Raw genomic sequence first — 21,378 nt, forward strand, 5'->3', positions numbered from 1 at the left:
GGTGACGTCACCACAGCCCTTGTGTCACGTGCTGAGTTCGATGCTGTCGGGGATTGAGAAGAATTTGAAAAGAGCCCGAGGGGGACGAGAAGGCGGCGGCAGGTGGTCCTCAGACACAGGTGGGAACATGGAATATCTCATTAAAAAAATACAAAAAAACAAAAACATTGCACATGTTCGTTTGCCGTCCGCGGAGTCATCAACGCGACTCGAAATGCCTGACGTAATTTTGGAAGCTTTGTGTGGCTCCTGAGAGTCAAGTTTGACAATTTTCTACCTGTGCGAACGTTCTGTTGGGCGACATTCGTGTTGGCTTGATGTCAGCACGAACATCCGACCGTATTTTTTCAGTATGTCGCCCAAAAATATATCAAAATGAAAAAGAAAGAAAAACGGAACAATGTTATGTCAAATCCGAGAGAAAAATTGTGCCCCTGAACGCCTCATAGTTTGAGTCCTCACCACTCCAGGTAGATGTTTTTTTGTTTTTTTCACACTGGGACAAATTTAAATGTTATTTAACCTGTTATTAATATATATTTTTAATAATCATTCAGTACTCATATTTTACACTGACCAGGCACTTTATTATTTTGCCTTTCCAGAGCTATCTGTCTATATATATATAAAATAATGTTCCCTTTTAGTTAGTGTGAGTTTAGTATTGCGCTGTGTGTGTGCGTGTGTGTGTATTTAGTCTGATGCATGATACATCATTTTTCATTTGAATTTTGGGAAATTACTCTCAGAGGTCCACGTGTGCTGCTGCTTGGATGGACGGCACGTGGGCTAGGGAAAGCTAGATTTGCCAAATAATCTGCTAAACAGGATTAAGACTACTTAGCGTCTCGCTCGCCCCACCGGGTGTCATGGTCAGGTTTGTGTTGTTGACCAAGGTTTTTTGTTGTTGTTTATTGAAACCTCTGACAGAGAGCACCTACAGCAACCCCCCCAAATACGGTTCTCATGTTTGGTCCAAATGGAACTCAACGGCAGAGTTCATAAAGCTGACAGACGTGTGTTGGTATGTATGTGCGGACACGTATGTGGCAGGCAGCCATCAGCATGAACTACATGGGCCAGTTGGCGGGCCAGGTTCTGGTGACAGTCAAGGAGCTATACAAAGGCATCAATCAGGCCACGCTGTCAGGCTGCATCGACGTGGTGGTGGTGCGCCAGCCCGACGGATCCTTTCAGTGTTCCCCCTTCCACGTACGCTTTGGAAAATTGGGAGTGCTGCGCTCCAGAGAGAAAGTGGTGAGTGCAAGTCTCTCATAAAATTTTTCGGAAAGTCTCACAAGATATGCTGCAGTAGCTTTGATGAGGTTGAACGAGATTTTAAACGGTTGCCCGGGAGATGGTGAAGTCTGATGAGATTTGTCAGAGTCGAGCGAGAGACGCCCAAAGTCTCAAAAGATTTTCAGAAGTCTCACAAGATTCCCTGGAATCTCACAAAACGTACCAAAGTTTCAGAAGCCCAAGGAGGTTCGCCGACAGATTTGCAGAAGTCTCCAGAGAGTCCAACTAATTTGTATTTATGATCCTGCAGATAGACATAGAAATAAATGGAGAAGCGGTGGAATTGCACATGAAGCTTGGAGACAATGGTGAGGCTTTTTTTGTCCAGGAGACAGAACAATACGATGTAAGTGACACATTTAAGACCAGCCCCATCAGCCCCAACCTCCCAAAAAAACAACAATGACTAAATTTCCTTGCTAGCAGGAGATGGTCCCAGCCCACCTGGCGACCTCACCCATCCCCACGGATGATGCCCTTATCAAGAACCAAGAACCCGAAGGTGGGAAACGTCGTCCCCTCAATGGCTCTGAAGAGGGACCCAACGCGGCGGGGAAGAAGAAGAAAAAACGGAGGCGGAAGCACAAGGTCGAGCCCCGCAAGGAGGCGCACAGTCAACCGGTAGTGGGCGAGCTAGAGCTGCCTGGGCTTAGCTCGGATGAGGAGATATCCTCGCATCGCATCGAGTGAGTCACATCTCCAACCCAGCAACCCTAATGACAACAATTACGATCAAATTTTTTTTCTTCAGAGTATCCACAAGGGACAATGCGGAGGGACACTTCCGATATTCCCCCGCCTCCAGCCTTGAGTGGGACAGCTACCCTTTCTCCGATGGCGACTGGTCCCCCTCCATCGAGTGAGTCCTCCGGAGTTCTTTCCAAGACGGCGGACACAAAGAGAAACCGGTTGGGTCACTCTTTGCTCTCCTGCCATTGCAGTAGCATGATGTCTGAGGCTGATCCGGCATCGCCTAACAGCGACTCAGAGCTCATGGTGAAGACGGCAGAGAGCGCGCTCCGGGCCGACGCCCACATGCAGTGGAGCTGGGGCGAGTTCCCGGAATCCACCAGAGTAGGGACAAATAAACGTTTGTTGCTAACACAAACAATGCCGATTACTGAAGAGGGGGATTCTTTTGAAATCTGCCAAAGTCTAGCAAGAGAGATTTGTCAGAATCCCACAGAATTTGTTTTTTTCAAACAGGTGACCAAAAGGGAGAGATCCAGACCAAAGATGCTGACCATCACCCCCTCAGAAAGTACACATTTCCGGGTCATCTCCGGCCTGGAGGAGCCAGACCAAGATCCTCTCTGCAGCGTTGTTAAACCTCAAGCCCAGAACGCCGACCCAAAAATAACAGAGCTCGGTGGGAAAGGTGCTCACACGACCAGGTGGACATCTTCACCACCCAAGCGCAGAGAGTCCGATAGCAAGTTAGCAGAGATTGCTGTGAAGAGACAAGGTAAGCAGACGTCTCCTAAGCGTTGCCAAAATCTCACAGGATTTACCAGGTTCGCATGAGATTCGCCGTCGTCTCTCAGGAGCAGCCAAAGTGTCTCATGAGCTAAGATGAACTTTCCCGTGATTTACTCCAGTCGCACAAAATGCGACTGGATCGTGAGATGCGCCAAAGGCTCGCGAGATTTGTTGAAATCTCACCAGATTTTCCGGAATGTCAGTAGATTTGTGGAACTCTCGTGAGATTTCCCAGGGACTCGTAAAATGAATCAGAAATTTTTTCGCAAGAAAATTTGACCAGAAAAAAAAAATCTCAATCTCTCCGAGAAATCTCATGAGATCCGCAGAATCTGTAGTTTCATCAGATTCTCGCAAGATTCATCGTAAGGTCTCACGACATTTGCCAAAGTCGAACAAGATTTTTTTTTCCCGCAACTCTCACACCCACCCATCTGCTTTACATCTCTCATAACAAATTGATGGAAGAAAGACAAACCAAGCACAGGAAGGATGTGGCATACAAGAGAATAAGAATAGGAAGCGAAAAAAAAAAAGTCCCAAGTCATTCTTTTCCCACAACACCGCCGCTTCCCCTTTACCGAGGCGTGAGAAAGAGGAGTCAACATCAGGGACCAGAAGACATCTACCTGGATGACCTGAATGCACTTGAACCTGATGTCATCGCTCTCTATTTCCCCAAGAGGTAAAAGTACCTTCTTACAGGCTAACATGTTTCATCTCATTTAACTCATTCACTCCCAAAGACGTATTTAAACGTCTTTTCAGACTTGGTCCAGAATTGGCTGGTACTGAATGAGTTAAGAGGAAAGAGCAATGACTTAGCCAAGATGATTCACGTCTGTTTGTCTGAGGAAAAAAAAATATGCCCACCTGTGTCCCCAGCGAGTCAGGCCAGGTTGCGAGGCCCTGGACGGAGACGACCGTGATGGGAGGGGGTCACTCAGGTTCGCAGTCGCCGCAGTCGGTGGGCAGCAGCAGCAGTAGCGGCGGCGGGAGTCTCGGCGACAGCGGGGCCGAGTGTCTTTCCGACTCGGCCGCCGACCTGCCCGATGTCACGCTGTCGCTCTGTGGCGGCGGCGCCGGCGGCGATGACTCGGAGATTAACAGTGGTAAGTGGCAGCACTGGCGCCATCTGTGGGATGGTATCAGAATACAAACATTTTATTTTTTTTAACGTTCAATTTCATGCAGAGAAATTCCTGGAGTGCATTATCAGTTATCATGAATTTGCGGAAAACCCTGCAATGATCGATAATCCTAATTTGGTGGTTCGGATTGGACACAGGTAAAGCCACATCTTCCTTGAAATGGAGATGTCCACTTTCTCTGTCATAATAATTTCCTTGTATCTCTCACACAGATATTACAACTGGACTCTGGCGGCGCCGCTCATCCTCAGTATGCAGGCATTCCAGAAGAACCTCCCGAAGGTAATTTGCTCCGTGTCCCTCAGGTTTGACCAAATCTCCCAAGATTCACCAGAGCAGTGTGCGATCGGCCCATTTTGAGTTGTGCGAGTCTCATGAGATTGTCTGAGTGTCATGACCTTTGCCAAAGTCCAACAAGATTTGCTGATGCCTGACGCCATTTTGCAGAAGCGATTTGCCAGATCGAACGAGATTTTCGGAAGGCTTCCAAGTGTCCATAACGTGAATGATTTTCCACACGTGCAGGCCACAGAAGAAGCCTGGGTGAAGGACAGGATGCCCAAGAAATCCGGGCGATGGTGGTTCTGGCGTAAGAGCAGCGTCAAGCAGGTCATCACACGTCTTCAGAATTAGTTTTTGCATTGCAAATATATGACGATTATATAATCATGCAAATGAACGAGTGGAGCACACCTGCTTTGCGTTCAGTCGTCCACAGAGAGCAAGCTGGAGCGACAGGAGAGTCTGACCAATGAGAATTCGGCTCTCAAGACGGGCCCTAAAGCACAGTGAGTCGCCCGAAACAAAAAGTTCTCCCCTCGAGTGGTCCTCAGCGGTTGCAAAGTCGCCACCCATTCGATAACATTTCAGAACAATAACCTTCAAGTGATGCTTGTCCCTCCCCTTCAGACAGAAAACTTCCGAATGGTCAAGTGACGACGAAGCCAAAGAACTCATCGGCGTGATCGGCGGCCGGGCGCCAAGCGAGCGCGTGCGGACGGAAGCCTCCGGCCCCGCCTACAAGAAGTCCCTGCGACTCTCGTCGGAGCAGATCGTAAGACCCGATCACGTCAAGCTTGAAAAGAAAAGCCTCTAAATTTCTCTGCGTGCACGCAGGAGGGTCTGAAGCTGGAGGAAGGTCCCAACGACGTGACGTTCAGCATCACCACTCAGTACCAGGGAACGTGTCGCTGCCAGGGTACCATCTACTTGTGGGACTGGAACGACCAGGTGGTCATCTCCGACATCGACGGCACCATCACCAAGTACCGCAGTCCTCCTCTTCTTCATACCCCTTCAATTTATTTTATTAATCTTTTTTTTCTAAGTGTTTTGTTTTTTTGCCAGGTCGGACGTGTTCGGTCATATCCTGCCTCAGCTCGGCAAAGACTGGACACACGAAGGAATCGCCAAGCTATACCACTCCGTGCACCTGTACGTTCACTCCCCTTTCCCCTGTGCTCAAAAAGTGCTCCGGAATCATTTACTCGGTCCCGTTTTGTGTCAGCAACGGTTACAAGTTCCTGTACTGTTCGGCGCGAGCCATCGGCATGGCGGACATGACGCGGGGGTACCTGCAGAGAGTCAACGACGGGGGCACGCTGCTGCCCAGGGGGCCGCTCATGCTCGCGCCCAGCAGCCTCTTCTCCGCCTTCCACAGGTACACAGACGGCACATCTCCCGTCAGGCATCGCATCTTTTGCAACTTGATGATGTCAGATGCCGACCTGATGAGTTACCGGATTTGTTAGAGAGATGATCGAGAAGAAACCCGAGAAGTTCAAGGTGGAATGCCTGTCGGACATCAGGAAGCTTTTCTCCGCCGGCGTACATCCCTTTTATGCCGCGTTTGGCAATAGAGAGAGTGTGAGTATCCGCTATGCTTTTTTTTATTTGTGAAATCCCCGCCGCGTTCTTCCAACTTGCTACGGCCTACCAGGACGCGTTGGCTTACCGGCACACGGGCGTTTCGTCTTGCCGCATCTTCACGGTGAACCCCAAGGGGGAGCTGATCCTGGAGCAAGCCAAAGGCAACAAAACTTCGTGAGTACACATTTCAAAAAATGCTTCTCAAACTTCTCACGCCAAAATTTTTTTTTATCCCTAGCTCTCCAATTACTACCATGATGACCAACATTAAAATACATGAGCATTGTTGGCCCAGCAATGAAGACATAAAGGTCAAATAAAATGATCTAAACAGCACTAAAAGTACTTTCAAGTGAAATACAACAGAACTGTACTTGGCAAATGAATTAAACTGGATTAAAAGACAAAAAGCTTTAGTCACTGTAACATGACGCACAGTTGAAACATTTCATCGATTCTTCACGAAGCATACTTTTGAGAATCACTCCATGTTGTGTTCGTCTCCTCTGTTGGCGGTCAGGTACACGCGCCTTGGCGAGCTGGTAGAGCACGTGTTCCCATTGCGCAGCCGCCAGGACGCCGCCGCCTTCTGCTGCCCCGAATTCAGCGCTTTCTCATACTGGAGGCAGCCCGTCACGCACGCCTGCTTGGAGGAGCTGCTTTGACGACGGATGCGTCAATCACGTTGTTAGCATTAGCACCTGTTAGCATTACTCATTTTGGTTGCTGAATTGATCAGGTTGACAGTTACAAGGAGACGTACCCGTTGTATGTGACCACTTCTTTCTGTGAAAGGGACAGTCTTTCTTTGTGTGAGGAAATCACATGGATATTTTTAAATGTTCATTAAAAAAATTATATTCGTGATTTATTTTTGGTTTTCTATTAATATCATTAACTTTATTAAGAATGAATCGGAGTGTATATAGCGTAATAACTGATCATGTCTGGACCGAGGGAAAGTGTCTTGCAATGCCTTCTGTGAGCGGTAGGGAGCGCTGTTGTCACTGCAGAAACTAAATGAAGCTTTCATTTGGCTTCTACTGAGAATGAACTGCAGTATGTGCATGAAACAGTGGTTGATTAAATTAAAAAAAATCACATTTCAAAATGTCCACTATAAAAACACATCAATTATTGCAGCCGTCAACATTAGGCAGAAGTTTTTATTTTCATAAAGCCTAATTAAAAAATACAACAATAAAAATAAAATACAAGGTATTGTCATTGATCACTAATTTTGACACCTTCCCAGATTCCAAAGTTGCTAAATAGTATGAAGCATTTATTTTGGTACCCCCTCCTAAGGTTGGAAGGTGGTTGGATGGTGCCAAAAGTGGTATGGAGCACTCATTTTTCTACCCTTCAATCAGGGTTGATGATTTTGTTGAGTATTTTCATACACTTCCACTATTTCAAGGGTGCCAAAAAGTGGCCTGTATCACTCACTGATAAACTGACCCCATGGTGGAAGGCTGCCAAATAGTGACATAGGTCACTTATTTTGTTCCCCTTCATAAAGAATATAGTATGTCAGTCTTTTACCTTTTTGCATTCTCCAACTCTGACATGCAAAGCGGCGATGGCTACCGACTAGACGGGTAGAGCAGCACACCGCTGAAGGACGACAGGAAGTGGGTGGAGTCTGTGGCAGTGTTGGCGAGCTTCCCCGCAATCAGCGTGAGGGTCGCCTGCTCGCCCCGCCTCATGGGCACCACCAGGGTGAGCGAGGCGGAGGCACAGAGGCCAGGGCATGGCTTAGGGGCCCCCCCTGATGTGGAGTCCAACCTGTGGACGACACGCTGGTCCACCGACAGGACCACCTCGATCTTGGTGCCGGGCTGGGCACCGAGCACGGCGCTCAGTAGGTAGCGGCCGTCCACGGGCGCCGTGAAGACGCCTCGCAACACAGAGATTCTTGTTATTGGATTTGCAGAGCACGACTTCAGTAAGCTTTTTAAGCAATGTAGCTAGCATAGCGTGAGATAGCTAATTAATGAAATTAGAACATCTCGCTAGCTTAGTGCTATCATGAATGGAAAATGCCATTGAATTGTTTACATTAGCATTGATACAAACCTTTACGCGACAGATATTGAAACACAAATGGTTCAACAACACGTGTCGAAATATAATATCACAATTTATACATATTTTCTTTATCCTCTGCAAAACATTTACGGAAATTTACTGTACTTGTGATACTACTTTATGTACACACCTGTCCTGGGGTCATAGTGGCCTCCATCGTTGACCAGCACCGCGTCGAATCGGATGATGCCCGACTCGCCATGAACGGGCGGCAGAGTGAGTCCAGCAGAGAAGGAGATCTTGTGGCCGATGTGCCGTGCCACCGCGCCCGCTTCACAAACAGGAAAATACAGCTAATTCCAGAGCAGGTTGATAAAAGTGTAGGGGGAAAAAAAATGACATGACTTACCAGCAATGGAAGGAAGAGTGGATCGTAGCGGCCCAGTGAGTTTTACTGGTGCAGCTTAGAAAGATGAGAAACAAGATGCTCAGCCATATGCTGCTTCATCACGTTGCAAAACACAAAGACATTTGATTTGTAAACTCACCCGGCGCTCCGGCGAAGCCGAGCACAGGCGCAAAGCTACCATGCGTCCCTTTGGGAAGCTTTGACGACAGCGTCATCTTACCCGGGGGTCCCGCCGATGCCGTCTTCTGGGGCGTGTTCTCAGGTCTGGGGGGAACCACCAGAGGAGGTCCCGCATCCACTGTCAAGCCTGTTGAGTACATACACTAGATACTCAGCCATAGATTTATCCATTTTGTTTCCTTGTGACATCTAATTATTACAATCATTATTTTTGTAAAAACAATTCTACGAAATAATGCGAAGGATAAGGATGATGGTCTTCGGGATGGTGCCAAGAAGTGGATGACTCACTACGATACTGTATGTACAAACAGCAACAGGCCCGTTTACGCAGCGAGGCGTGATGCGTGAGTGGAAGCCAAAAGGCATTGCTCAACCCGAGTGGGCGCCGTTAAAAAAGCGCAGCATGTGTATTCAATCAGCGCCGCTTCCTGCGACTGACGACGCACCGGAGTGAAAGTGCAATGTTTTTCCAAAAAAAAAAAAAAAACCTACAACTGTTTCGCAAGACTTGTTTGTTTGCTTCAAGCAAGCAAAAAAAAAAAAATGGAATGCACTTCAAACGAGTCTGACCCCTGCGCCTTGTTGGCTTGCGGGACATTTGCACTGGGATGGCGACCCGTCAAGATTTCGACTTGCAGACAGACTGACGCTGGAAAGTGGCCGCTCTAAATCTTTACGCAGCTTATCTTGGCATGTTTGGCCCCGAACACCTCTTCACCCCCGCCGCCGCCCCCGTCACGCATTTGACCTTCCGCGGCTGAGTGAATCTCTTCTGGACACAAAAGAGGCAAGAAGGTCCCAAAGGGGGGTTTCGTGTGTTTGCTGTGTCGCTATCCCTGAAATGAGGGGAGCCCCCATAATGGGGTGGAAAAAAAAACCTACCTGAAGCGAAGCCAAATTTCCGGGTGAGTTTGTAGCGCTTTAATGAGAAGATTGCGACAAAACAAGCGCAACAAACACTTGATTGTAATGTCCTGACATTGAGTGGGAAAGTCACTCTTCATTAATTCTCATATCTTGCCGTTTTGTACGAAATCTTACAAGGCCAAAGCATCAGGGCGCTCGCTTGTCGCGACCACTTGATAAGAAGGACGGCCATTTGCTCCCTCGGTGGCTAAACTGGTGCGCGCGCTGGAGATAAGGCGGTCAAGCGTGATAACCTGGCGAACCGCTTGACAAGACTGAACGACAACACGACAGCCTGCAGCTCGCCTGAAGGCCTGAAACGAGACCAGTGACGTGCACTCGCACCTCCCACGACTACCCGTCTCCACAAGAAGGTTATTTCGCCAGCAGAACACCCCTCGTTTTATTCTTTTGCGCAGATTTATTGGTCCAAACCAACAGGAAAAGGCACCGTCTTGACTTGGACTTTTACTAAAGTTGTCGTGACCTTCCATTTTGTCGCCGTGGTGAGTTTCTCGCGTGATTTCTATGGCGCAGTTTTTACGGCGGATGCCCTCCCTAATGGCCGACACGTAAAACTGTTGCACGTGTTCCGTTGACTTCTGTGACCCCCCACCCCCATCCCCGGGGGTCAGTGGTGGGAGTCGCGAGGGGACAAGTTGTACGCCGATGGAACACGTGTGCTGGCCTTGGTATGCTGGTATGTCTTTAATGTGCTGCTGCTGTCCTTTTCTGCATGCCCACCCTGCAGGCAGCTGGGGGGGTCCGGGGGGGGGGGGGCTGATGTTATGTTGTAGAGTTGATACACTCAAGGGTGGGTGCATCTGGCCGCCACATGACGGCAGATGTGGTCACGGCACATGACCGTCACTAATACGCCAGAAGTGCCTTGAAGGAGGCGCAATTTTGGGGGCTTGAAGTCCGATTTAGTACAAAACGTCAGGCAGTGGAAATTGTAGCCGCTCTATTTTATTTGAGTTTAAAGGGGAGCTAAATACAAAAAGTCAACATTTTTGATTATGTTCCACGTTTGCGATGCTGCTTTTCTGAAAATTAAGTGCCTAGGGAGTATTTACATACGGTATTTTCATATCACGAATTTCACTGAATGCATTTTAAGGGTACCTGTCTGGATCTGGAGATCCTTTGCCATATGCGCCACATCCATCTGGACCTTGCGGGAGCCCTTGACTTCCAGCGGCGTCACCTTGGTGCAGTCGTGGCCCTCCAGCACCCCCACGCGATCTTTGACGGCGGTCAGTTCGCCCCATAGGCTCTCCAGGTTTTGAAGACGGCCCTCCATGCCTTGAAGCTTCTCCCAAGTTGTCTTTCGACTCTTCTCTAAGACTATCAGGTTTGCCTTGCAAAATTCAAGGTCCAAGACATCCGCGCTGTCCTCCAAAGTTTGAAAAGAGCCGCTGAGAGTATCTGCTTCATTTCGAGGAACATCCGGACTTTGGCGGTTGATGTTGGAGAGACTGTCCTCCATTGAAACGAGCTTCTCCTTCAGGTCTTTGATAGCTTCTCCCTGCTCTCTCTTCACATTCTGATCCGCCACAGAAGAGTTCAGCAGTCCCTCGATTTTGTCGAGAAGCCAATCTGGAACCGGTCTGGTTTGTGACTCCTCCAGCTCGTTCTTCAGCTTCTGGATTTGTTGGCGGAGTTCATTTTCTTTGGAGTCCATGCGCTCGCTCAGGGTGAGGTAATGCTCCTCCTGGTCCTCGCACTCGTGGTGCATGGACATGATCTTGTAATCGCATGAGTTCTTCAGATCGGCCAGTTTGATCTCCATGCCCTCCATCAGCTCTTTCCTCAAAGTGCGGATGTTCTCATCCACGTAGGCCTGCAGGTCGGCGACGGAGGCGGGTGCAAGGGGTTCCTCCGTTAGATGTTGAATTTGCTCATCGTGTCGGTTGACACGTTCCTCCAGATGCTTCCAAGTGTCACTCCTGCTCTCCAGGAAGCTGATCTTATTCACGAGGTTGTCCACGGAGAACAAGTCCATAGTCCTGCTCTCGGCACCTCTGGCACTGGCAGCTTGGCCGGGCTGCCCCATCTGGTCCAGCAGCACGGACAGCATCTTGCTTGCATCCTCCTGGAAGTCCAGCCTCAGGTTGGATGACATGTCAGTTATCCTGGCCTGCATGTCCAGCACCAACTGGGAAAGTCGTTGCACTTCGTCCTCCAGGCCGGGAGCACCGGCAGGACCTTGCCACGGATGGTTGCCCCGGCGGTCCCCCTGGTGGGCCGTAGGCTCGGCTAAAACGTGTCCAGAAGCAAACGGCGCCAGATTGTCTAGGTTTCGCTCTGGTAGCTTGGTGACGCTTTTCACCTCCATGCAGTCGTGGCCCTGGTAGCCCGGGCAGCACCTCCACTGCAGCTCCGTCACCGTCTTGTAGTCCAGCTTGTAGGTGGGCCTGAAGTGTGTGCCGTATCTAGGGAAGAATGTGTACTTAATACATAGGCAAAGCTAACTTGTGAAGCTTTTTTTTTTCCAATGCTGCTGTCTAATATGCTCTAATAAGCTAATATTAGCTAGCATGCTAATAATGCTGCAAGAAGGAGAGATACCGACGCTCGTTCCTACCGACTGCTGTCAGGCTGCTGAATAAAAATAGCAACAATAATATTAATAATAATTAAATGATGTGGAAAACAACTGTAAATAGCACTGCGATTTATCCATTTTGTATTTATATTGCACTTAATTGAACGGTGTTTGTTTGTTTTTTCTTCTTTCTTCTTTCTGCCTACATTCTTGCTGCTGGAGGCTGTAAATTTCCCCAGTGTGGGACAAATAAAGGATATCTTATCTTATCTTAATATGGGTGGACAACACTCATTTTGCCTTCAAAATAATAATATTACCCAGTTTTGATTGACATTCCGAGTTAAAAAAAATCCTGGTCACTTCAGAGATGATCAGGTGTGCTACCCAAAAATTGCTCAATTGGTCTTTGTTAACCATCTGTGCGAGCGAGCCACATATTTCAGCATGCAGAACAATTAAATGCTCAAAATATGTGCCATAAATCAATAAACCTGTGGACAAAACGTGAGTATTATCATCACCCACCACATCCATCACGTCCTGCATTAGGGCCCCGATGCAGCCCTCATGCCCATCCATCAACGTGACCACCACCGAACATAAATCATCACGTTTGACACTCACATGAGTTGCGGTGCACAGTTGATCATCTCCGGGGGACAAGCCAGAAGCTCCGGTTGCGCAAAGCTTTCCGAGCCCGCCAGGATGGCGCAGCTGACGTTCTTGTGAACGACGTGCGCGCACCAGTTTCTGCAGCGGCAAACGCTCCATTAGTCACGATGGACGCTCGCCTTTTACGCAGCATATGGCAAAAGCAGTAAAAAGGATACTTACTTGTTTCTTTGGCGCATTTCAGCGGCCGAGTGCCCGCCTCCATGCAGGAAGGGGGTTCCTTGTGAGACTTGGGCGCTTGTTAACAGGACGACGAGCGGCAGGAGGCGGATGGAAGACTTCTTCATGGTGGTTTGGAAACCAAATCGATTTGGAACAAGTGTCCGACGCTCCGGTGAGCCGCGAAGGAGATGTAGAGTGTCTGACCCAACTCCACTCCAAACTCCTTCAATATTGTGACGTTTAGGGTGTACACCGCCACTCCTTTCAACATCAGCAATGAATGACTGACACCCCCCCCGTGCGCCTTTTTCATGACGTCACTCTCCAGTCATCCAGTGTATAGCATCATTAAGTAGACTTCAACCGGACCTGTATGGAAAAAAAGACGAAGAAGAATTAACCCCCTAATATGTCTTGTCAATGAATTGCCCAACTCCAAGTCGTTCTTACTCGCCAATGTCAGCAAACATTTACCGTAACTACTTGTGCTTAAACTCACCAAATAGTGAGCAAAAATCCTTATATACTGTGGATAGCGGCTCGTTGAATTTAACGCAAGATAGCGTACACGCTCCAATAAAAAAATAGCTCGCAGGACCTCTTATTTAAGAAAAAACATGTGAAACTAGTAAACGTCTAATTTTCTATTCCTGTAGTCCAGTTTATTAAGTGGTGTGAGATATTTTAACATGTGAACTTTTTCCTGCAACCTTGGAATGCGGTCCACTGCTTGAATCTGCTTTGAACCTCTGGTAGAAAATCAAACTCGAGTGCATCACCGCGTACTGCACTTCCGGTTTCACAGAACGAAAGAAAAAGCCAACGCTGCATTATAAAATTGGAAAACCCTTAAGTCGGGACTTTTCATTAGTGGAGCGTAGTTTAAAAAATATTCACGATCACTATACGGAGGCTGTTTAGCAATTGAAGTACAGAACCCCTAAAAACGGATATATTTTAGAATGGCAACTACCATTACCATTTATGTTTCCGAATCACGGTGAAATTTCATATTTCCGGGTGTCCTAGAATGCACCATCCCAATGTTGTGTTTAGGGGTAATGGCGGCATTCGGCATGATCCGACGCTAACCACAGTAAAGAATCCGCAATCGTAAGACCACGTTTGCCTTTTTTTCCCCCAATTACAGTCGATTAGCCGAACAATGTCGGTGGTAGTGGAGAACACACACGGGTGGCTGTTGGACGCCCGCTCGCTCATAGACCAAGATTATGTGCGCTGTTTTCGACTGCACGACGAGCTCAAGTCAGAATTCGTGGCACGCTTTAAAAGGCAGTACTTCCGGATTCTAAAGAGTTATGGTGGTGGGAATAATAAAATTAGTAATCACAATGTACATGCAGTAAAACAGGACGTCTTGCAGAGCCGAGAGAGACCTCCAAAGGTAACTAAATAAACCTGTTTACCTCATGTTGACATATAGGGGCACGTTTAAACATTGCAAAATTCACATTAGCAAACGCAAAGTGGCAGAAATCATTCCCTGATCAAAACATTGGCTTAAAAAAGTGGAGACGTTACTACAGCATTACAATGTGAACAGCGGTCAATGTTCATTGAGTTTCAGTGTTTGTTTCAGAAGCGAAAGCGCAGTGAGCTCAACCAGGGAGAGATTGATTCCAAGGCCTTTCATGAGAAGGTAAGTCAAGGCAAAGATACTGGAGGCATCACAGAAAGGCACACATGGGGGTCTTGGGAAATGTATTGGATGATTTGTGGATCAAACGCTTGTTGTGAATTTTGCCTGTTAGTGCCTGATCCATGAACGGCAAAAAGTAGCAGTAAAACATTGAACAGTTGCACATTTGAATTTGTAAGTTTACAGGTCAAATTAAGTTCCCCTGGAAGAGCTGTTTTTCATCCTGTATAAAATGAGGCTTCATTGTGAGAAGAAGAAAGTCCTTCAAAACGGCTTTTTGTCCACACAGATCCGATGTGTCATTCTAGAGGGAACCAAGTCCCTGGTGGAGTCAGCTACACTTTTGGGCTACCTGCATGGAGGAAGTGATGGTGTGAAGGACCCCCAAAGCTGCGCCCAGTGCAACCTGGCCAACTTGTGCGACATGGCCAAAGAGCTTCCTCTGGTGGACGATGAGGACCAGGAGAGGTGTGTGCAGTCGCTTGACGCCAGTGATGGGACATCCCATCTGGACTTGTTCTCCCGCGTGACGGAGAACCCGGCAGAACACGCGATCGTGACAATGCTGATGGGAGAGGAGTACGTCATCCCTCCACGCACGGCCTTCCTGCTCTCGGATATTTCCAGGATGGAGCCACTCCTCCGATGTGAGAGTCCCCCTCATCAAAAATAGAAAAACAACTCAAAACATGAAGTTGTTCAATCGTGGTTGTTTTCCACCACACAGATGGACACAAGTTTGACGTCATTGTTGTGGATCCGCCGTGGGAAAACAAATCGGTAAAGAGGAGTCAGAGGTAATTTTTAGATGTGGAAAAAAAAAGTAAAGTTGGGGTGGCTCATAAATCGAGATACCACTGTATTCATGTCTGTACAGACAGCCAATACTTGCCTTGGATCTTGATTGGCCGTTTCTTCCCTTTTGTGTCCTGGAAGATACACTTGTCTACCTTCATCTCAGCTGAAAAGACTCCCCATCCCCCGCTTGGCATCCCCGGACAGTCTGGTGGTCACCTGGGTGACCAACCGGCCCAGCCACCTGCGCTTCGTCCGTCATGAGCTGTACCCGCACTGGGGGGTGGAGCCGGTGGCCCAGTGGCTCTGGGTTAAAGTAGGCGGGGAAACATGCACAATGTCACGTCAGTGTGCTTGAAGTGGTGTTGACTGGTAATCTTCAAGAAAAGTAATTGTTGCAAAATGCGTCCACTGGAGGGCGCACTGACGTCCACTTCAATGACATTCTGAAATTGGCTGTTTGCTCATAATTTTGATGCCTGACGTTGCGTTTCAGGAGCCTCAGGATTATGATTTTTTTCCCTCATGCAGGTGACCGCAGATGGCGAGTTTGTGTTCCCGCTGGATTCGCCGCACAAGAAGCCGTACGAGGCGCTGATCCTAGGGCGATATCGCGGCCATTCCCGGTTGAGGTGACTTTTTTTCTTTCGCGGCTCTGAAATAAGAACGAAACTAAAACATCAAGTTGACAATTTCAATTCAGCCCCTCAGAGCGGTGCGCTGGTGCTGGCACTCCCGCCGTGCAAGATCAGCGGCTGATTGTCAGCATCCCCTCGGCTCTCCACTCCCACAAACCGTCCCTCGCAGGTAATAGAAGGGAGATGAAACACTCATCTACAGTTTTGTCTTTTGATTTGAAAATTTAGCATTTGAGTTAAACAAAATAACAACTCAAACACATAGTACATAGAAAATAAGTCCAGCAAGGGAATGTTGATCCTAATAAGGGTCAGTCGAACCCGCAGCACAACAGGAGGCCTGCTTGTTGTTTGAAAAGGCGGCCACAAGAGGGCACTGCAGCAGCATCAATGAGCTCTCCCTTCTTCTCTGCTGTTTGGGTAAAACGGACCCATTTTTGTTATTTGTGCTTGTCAACATACAATGACAATGGTTCATTTCACGTACGTTGAAACAAGTTGTTGTCAAGAATGTTTTTTTTTTTTAACATGATGCATTTTAAAGGACAGCATGATCTATGCAAGGTAATGCCCAAAATATTGTTGTTGTCAGAAATATAATTTGTTTGATTTTTGGACACTCTTTGGTTCAGATTGACCCTGGAACATTGTAGTTCCTCAGAAACAGAGACTTCATATACTTTTTTATTTTATTTTATTTTTTAGAAATAATTTATCGAGACTTTTACTGTAGTTGGGTGACAAATGGACAGATTCCCACATGGATTTGTGTCCTACCTGCCCACCTCTGTGCACCTTCTGACGCAAATGCCGGCAGAATATGTCGAAGACCTCGCCGGCGACACTCATAGACGAGACGCTTTGACGTCATTTCCCTCCCTCTCGAGGGAACGCCATTCATTGTGCGACGTGTCCAGCTAAAGCAAAAGAAAAGAAAAACAGTGGTGGTGGTGGTAAAGAAAATGGGAAACTTTGCTTCTATTGTACAAGAATGTGCACTGAAATGCAGATTGTGTTCGTATTATATTTAGTTTGATTTCATTTTTGTTTTTCCTTAGACTTTGTCATTCTTATTTGGTGTTTAATTGTCAGGCGACTTGATAGCGCGGCCTTTCCTTAACGGGCCGGATGAGCTAACGCGAATCGATTCGTAAACTCTCAGTGAGTTACGATCAAAGGCCAAGGAAAAGGGTCAGTAAAGCGATGATGATGCGTGATGTCACGGCACGGCCGGCAGACCGATCGATGGATCCCTTCACGGTCGTCTCGACGTCACCCCCTGCACCGCTGGTGGCCGCAGGGTGGCGTAGTCGCACCATATCGCTTTGTGACAACATACCCAGAGCAATGCTCAGGCTCCGGGAGGAGTGTCACGCTTTTTCAGTCAGGAGACCGCCAGCCCGAAGCGAGCTCTGCCCCCACACGCTCCCCTCTCACATGGGGGTTCCTGTTAGTGACGTCTTTGCTGGCCACGGGGGACAAAGAGGGGGGAACTCTCCCCGTTACAAGCACGATGCAGCCTCGTGCCAGATGGTCAAAGCTTGCACAGAAACCAAGAAGACCCCTGGACTACTTTGAAAGCATACAGCCAGTAGAACTTGCAATCCTCTGGCTTTTTGTGCCTATTCGCTCACCGGGTGCTGGCGGAGGAGGTGCGATTGTCAGGTGGTGTGGCTCAAGGTCAGCGCCAGGCACTGTGCTGTGAATGATATATGAGGGGAGTGTGGCAACTGTGGCATGGCGTCATTTATTTACACGCCGAAGGTGTGAAGTTTCCAGCACGAGTCTTCCCCCACAGATTGGGATGATAAAAAAAAAAAGAATAATTATATCATCTACGCGGTAGGAACAAGGCCTAAATGCAATAGCTTGCTGCTTAATCGGGCTGTGGAAAGAATTTTATTTTTTTTATTCAGTGATTTAGTGCTGCAGTCTAAGTGATTTGAGTTGTTCCTTCTGGTGTGCCCAATTTGGCCACTGGGAGGCAGTGCTATGCAGAACAGTCATGCAGGATCAAACCAAGAAGTAAGAAAACCTTTATTAATCTCGCAATGGAGAAATTCCCAAATCACAGCAGCAAAGTATAGAGTTCTACTACTCAGTAATTTGCTGTAAAATTTATAATTTGTCAGAGGATAAGGAATATGTGTCGGTGGGTAGTGATATTATCTTTCTACATTGTTGCTTCACCATTTGTATTCAAATATGCATTGGTTAAAGACTTTAAAACCCCCCGCAAATATCGATGCTAACAGTTAGCGTGTGAATGGTATTTTTCCATCCCCCTAACATAGTCTCTATACATCGCTGATTTTCATCTATTGGGTGTGGAATGTATCCCACGCAATAACCACGACTGTGACTTTGTCAAGTATTTTCCAAAAAAAAAAAAAAAAAAAAGGAATTAAGCAAATAATGAATTGGTTGAAGCCATTTTCGGATCCCCCTAACGATGCACGTTTGCTCGCAGAGGTGTTGAAGCCGTACATGAAAGTGGACGGCGAGTGCCTGGAGCTGTTTGCCCGAAGCCTGCAAGCGGGTTGGACCAGCTGGGGCAACGAGGTGCTCCGCTTTCAGCACAGCAGCTACTTCACGTTAACGCCAGCCGGCCAGCCGCTCGCCACCGACAGCTGCCTGCCACCCACCTTTTAATGTGAAAACTTTTTAATAAACATTCCCAAATGATCTTTGCGCTTGTTCCTTTTGATTTCCAATTCTGGAGGGAGATTCAGGATTTTTATTCATTTATTTATGTTTCAGCGGGGTTGAGTCATTTAGAAAGCTAACCTAATTTAACTCACGACTTGTTATGCTCGCTTTTGCGCACGCAAACGAGCGAGAACTATGGTGGCCCTTTGGGATTAAAAAAGTTTGGGGACTTGATTGTGGAAAAGAAAAAAGCACCAGAAGTGCACGTTGGGGTTGGAGGTGTTGATTTACGTAACTTGGCTTCTGTCAAAAGTGGAATTATGAAGCATCAAGATGAATATCAATTGATGAAACTTGAACAAATAAACGAATAATTAAATGTAAGGAATAAAACAATTTGTGCCTTGGGATGGTATCGAATGCTTATCAGTATTTTGAGGAGAACTTTTAAGGTTTACATTTTTATCCAATGCATTTCAATCAGGTTGTTTAAATTGATTGCATAGATCGGTCCATCGTCTGATTGGATTGGTTAAGGGTTAGTGGGTTTTTTTTTTCATTGTCAACTCATTGATGTGATTCATTCCATTTACGATGCTACATGATTCGCTTTATTTCCCCTCCTCAGCATCCAATCAGATGAGCAAACGTCATGCCTTATGCTTTTAAAAGCCACTAGGGGACATACTGTACTTGAATGCCTTCAAGCAGTCCATTCAATGTTTTGCTTTGCCATTTTGGTCTCAATGACATCATCTCTGGGCATTCACACGCAATTTCTGAGACAGTTGACATTTCTTTTTTTCTGCTCCTGCCTCCTTTTTTTTTTCTTCTCCACATCCTAAAAGCCTTTTTACATTTCAGGATGATGTCACCGTGGTCATTTCCACGGCGCCAAGAGGAAGATGAAGCACCGGGCCCCCAACCGCTTCCCTCCAGCTCGCCTTTTAGATGAGGTTTGATTTTTGCTGCAGACTTTTCATGAAGACGCATCTGTGACACAAGCGAGTTAAGTCCATATAATGGCCGCCCTACCGCAGTATGTGAATGGGAAGCGCAAAGAGCAACAGTTGAGCCCACATCCCGGGGCCATTAATTGACCCGGTGTTCAATCAACTGTCTCATTAAATATGTAATTGCCAAACACACACGCACACCACATGTAATTAGCAACTGGGTCCATAGAGGAAACTTCTCGAAAGATTGGTCTGCTTGCATATAGTTGACTGTACAGTGACTTTGCGAGGGAACGTATGGAAAAATACCGGCGGGAAAAATGTAGAATATTGAACTTTGTAATAATAACAGTCATCACCGAAATAAACAAGGTAAGGAATTTGTGCGGCCTAATTGAATGCTGAAATTTAATTCATCGTGCTACTCCTTCCGGTGTTCGTGTCTTGGCCACTGGGAGGCAGTAGAATACAGTCATGCAGACCAAACGGCAGGGGTGAAACTATAAAGGCGTGTTTTATCGTGTCTCACAGATTTTTCACCTAGCGCAGGTGCGTCTGCAACCGCCATAAACGCGTTTTCATTTTTATTCCTTTTTTTTTTCTCTTCCTCCTTGAGGGAGGCCAAAGTGGTATGAAACATTAAAATGATCAATTCTCGGCCCAGTGACGTCATCGGACCGCTTGGCGTGCTCGTTTCTGCGTCAAGGGCTTCAAAGAAATACACACACACAAACACACGCACACACACTCTCTCTGTCTCTAAGGATTCATTCATTTCCCAATCAAAGCAAATTCTTTTTTTAAATGTATTTTTCAAGCGAGCATCTTCACGTAATCTGATTCAACACAGCGGCCAACACTTTGAAGAAAGATTTTTGGGAGAGGAGCTTAGACGAGGAACATGTGACGACCCTACGAGACGGAATGATGAGTACTTGTCACGGAAGAAAATCGCTAAAAAGTTGCATTTTGGTGTGAGGGATACTCATCCGGAGTGTCAGCGTTTTAGGTGGTACGGTGCACTACATTGTGGTTTGGCATCTTCAAGGGTAGCCGAGTCTTACGAATCACTGAATCGGAGGCGACAAACTCGACCGCATCACGAAGGAAAACGCAGGCAAGCTAACGTTAACGATGTAGCACCAGCGAATGGAATTGTGTCTTTCTGAGAAAGATTTCTGGAAAATGCTTTCAATGATAACCTGTACCCTGCTAACATGACAAGCTGTCCGCTGTAGTAACCGCTTTCCCTGGAAGGGTTAAACTGGCTTTATTTATCAGGCCTTTATGCGACTGTAGCTTTTTGACCAAACATGCAAGAGCAATGATAACACAGACATATTGTACAGTCTTCGGTTAACAAAGCGTTTCTCCCCCCGCCAAAACTTAACTGATCATCTCACAATGACACTCGACCTTCACCAAAAGTAAGCTCGGCTTGAAATACTTTGACACTTCTACTTCTACAGTCCAATTTACACAGTGGTAAACAAAATGACGTCCCCATCTAGTGTCCAACAGTGGCATTACACCCAAAATAAACACCCTCCAACTTGTCTCGTGTACTTGTTAATTATACTTGACGGGTTCTTACCAGCATGCGCAGGCAGCCGAGCCGAACTTTAGCAGACGGCCGGGACGGAACGGCTGCATCCATATTCATCCACCTCATTGTCGGCTTATGTAGAAGAGGCTCCCACCTGTCAGTCATCGGCGAGTCCGCGAGAAGGTTGAAAAGAAGTCGGTTGAAGCAAGCGGGCGAGACTCCCAACTAGGAGACAAAAGCGGGACATTTTGCAGACAAGGCTGACAGGTGGACGGGAAGCAGGCAGGAAATTGAGCTTTTCAGACTTTATTAAATATATAGATATGTAAATATATTTATGACAAGGCTTCTCCGCTGAATTTTCGTCATGGTCCATTTTTAGCAGACACCGATAAGATGCAAAGGCGTCTTTTATGGCCTCT

General features: G+C 47.1%; 3 protein-coding genes across 6 annotated transcripts; 2 read left to right on the top strand and 1 right to left on the bottom strand.

Moving 5' to 3' along the window:
* Window positions 1-17: 17 nt before the first annotated feature.
* On the top strand, window positions 18-6,669 carry LOC147186950 (phosphatidate phosphatase LPIN2-like). 2 transcript variants are annotated; one of them, XM_086102369.1, is made up of 20 exons: window positions 18-119; window positions 1,058-1,257; window positions 1,550-1,645; window positions 1,723-1,985; window positions 2,051-2,158; window positions 2,241-2,373; window positions 2,506-2,764; window positions 3,364-3,463; window positions 3,664-3,890; window positions 3,973-4,066; window positions 4,142-4,211; window positions 4,455-4,538; window positions 4,638-4,717; window positions 4,839-4,983; window positions 5,046-5,194; window positions 5,277-5,363; window positions 5,437-5,589; window positions 5,681-5,795; window positions 5,869-5,972; window positions 6,319-6,669. In XM_086102369.1, the coding sequence occupies exons 1-20, from the start codon at window positions 41-43 to the stop codon at window positions 6,461-6,463; spliced, it is 2,691 nt and encodes an 896-aa protein (XP_085958495.1). In that variant the 5' UTR covers window positions 18-40; the 3' UTR covers window positions 6,464-6,669. The 2 variants fall into 2 exon arrangements, with proteins under 2 accessions (XP_085958495.1, XP_085958496.1); XM_086102370.1 differs by having other exon boundaries at window positions 1,726-1,985.
* Window positions 6,670-6,946: 277 nt separating this feature from the next.
* emilin2b (elastin microfibril interfacer 2b) lies at window positions 6,947-14,873 on the bottom strand. 2 transcript variants are annotated; one of them, XM_086102297.1, is made up of 8 exons: window positions 14,725-14,873; window positions 12,713-13,081; window positions 12,503-12,628; window positions 10,453-11,762; window positions 8,378-8,545; window positions 8,239-8,292; window positions 8,020-8,160; window positions 6,947-7,698 (listed from the first exon to the last, which is right to left on the bottom strand). In XM_086102297.1, exons 2-8 carry the CDS (start codon window positions 12,835-12,837, stop codon window positions 7,385-7,387), a joined length of 2,238 nt encoding a protein of 745 aa, XP_085958423.1. In that variant the 5' UTR covers window positions 12,838-13,081; window positions 14,725-14,873; the 3' UTR covers window positions 6,947-7,384. The 2 variants fall into 2 exon arrangements, with proteins under 2 accessions (XP_085958423.1, XP_085958424.1); XM_086102298.1 differs by lacking the exon at window positions 14,725-14,873 and adding an exon at window positions 13,212-13,392.
* On the top strand, window positions 13,756-19,741 carry mettl4 (methyltransferase 4, N6-adenosine). 2 transcript variants are annotated; one of them, XM_086102302.1, is made up of 9 exons: window positions 13,756-14,117; window positions 14,313-14,372; window positions 14,662-15,019; window positions 15,100-15,169; window positions 15,309-15,483; window positions 15,699-15,799; window positions 15,871-15,974; window positions 18,276-18,458; window positions 19,319-19,741. In XM_086102302.1, exons 1-8 carry the CDS (start codon window positions 13,878-13,880, stop codon window positions 18,455-18,457), a joined length of 1,290 nt encoding a protein of 429 aa, XP_085958428.1. In that variant the 5' UTR covers window positions 13,756-13,877; the 3' UTR covers window position 18,458; window positions 19,319-19,741. The 2 variants fall into 2 exon arrangements, with proteins under 2 accessions (XP_085958428.1, XP_085958427.1); XM_086102301.1 differs by lacking the exon at window positions 19,319-19,741 and having other exon boundaries at window positions 18,276-18,490.
* The last annotated feature ends 1,637 nt before the right edge of the window (window positions 19,742-21,378 follow it).

This window comes from Hippocampus guttulatus, chromosome 21 (genome assembly GCF_054856545.1).
Source record: "Hippocampus guttulatus isolate MCC_2025c chromosome 21, RoL_Hgut_1.0, whole genome shotgun sequence".
In the NCBI taxonomy this organism is placed as follows: domain Eukaryota; kingdom Metazoa; phylum Chordata; class Actinopteri; order Syngnathiformes; family Syngnathidae; genus Hippocampus; species Hippocampus guttulatus.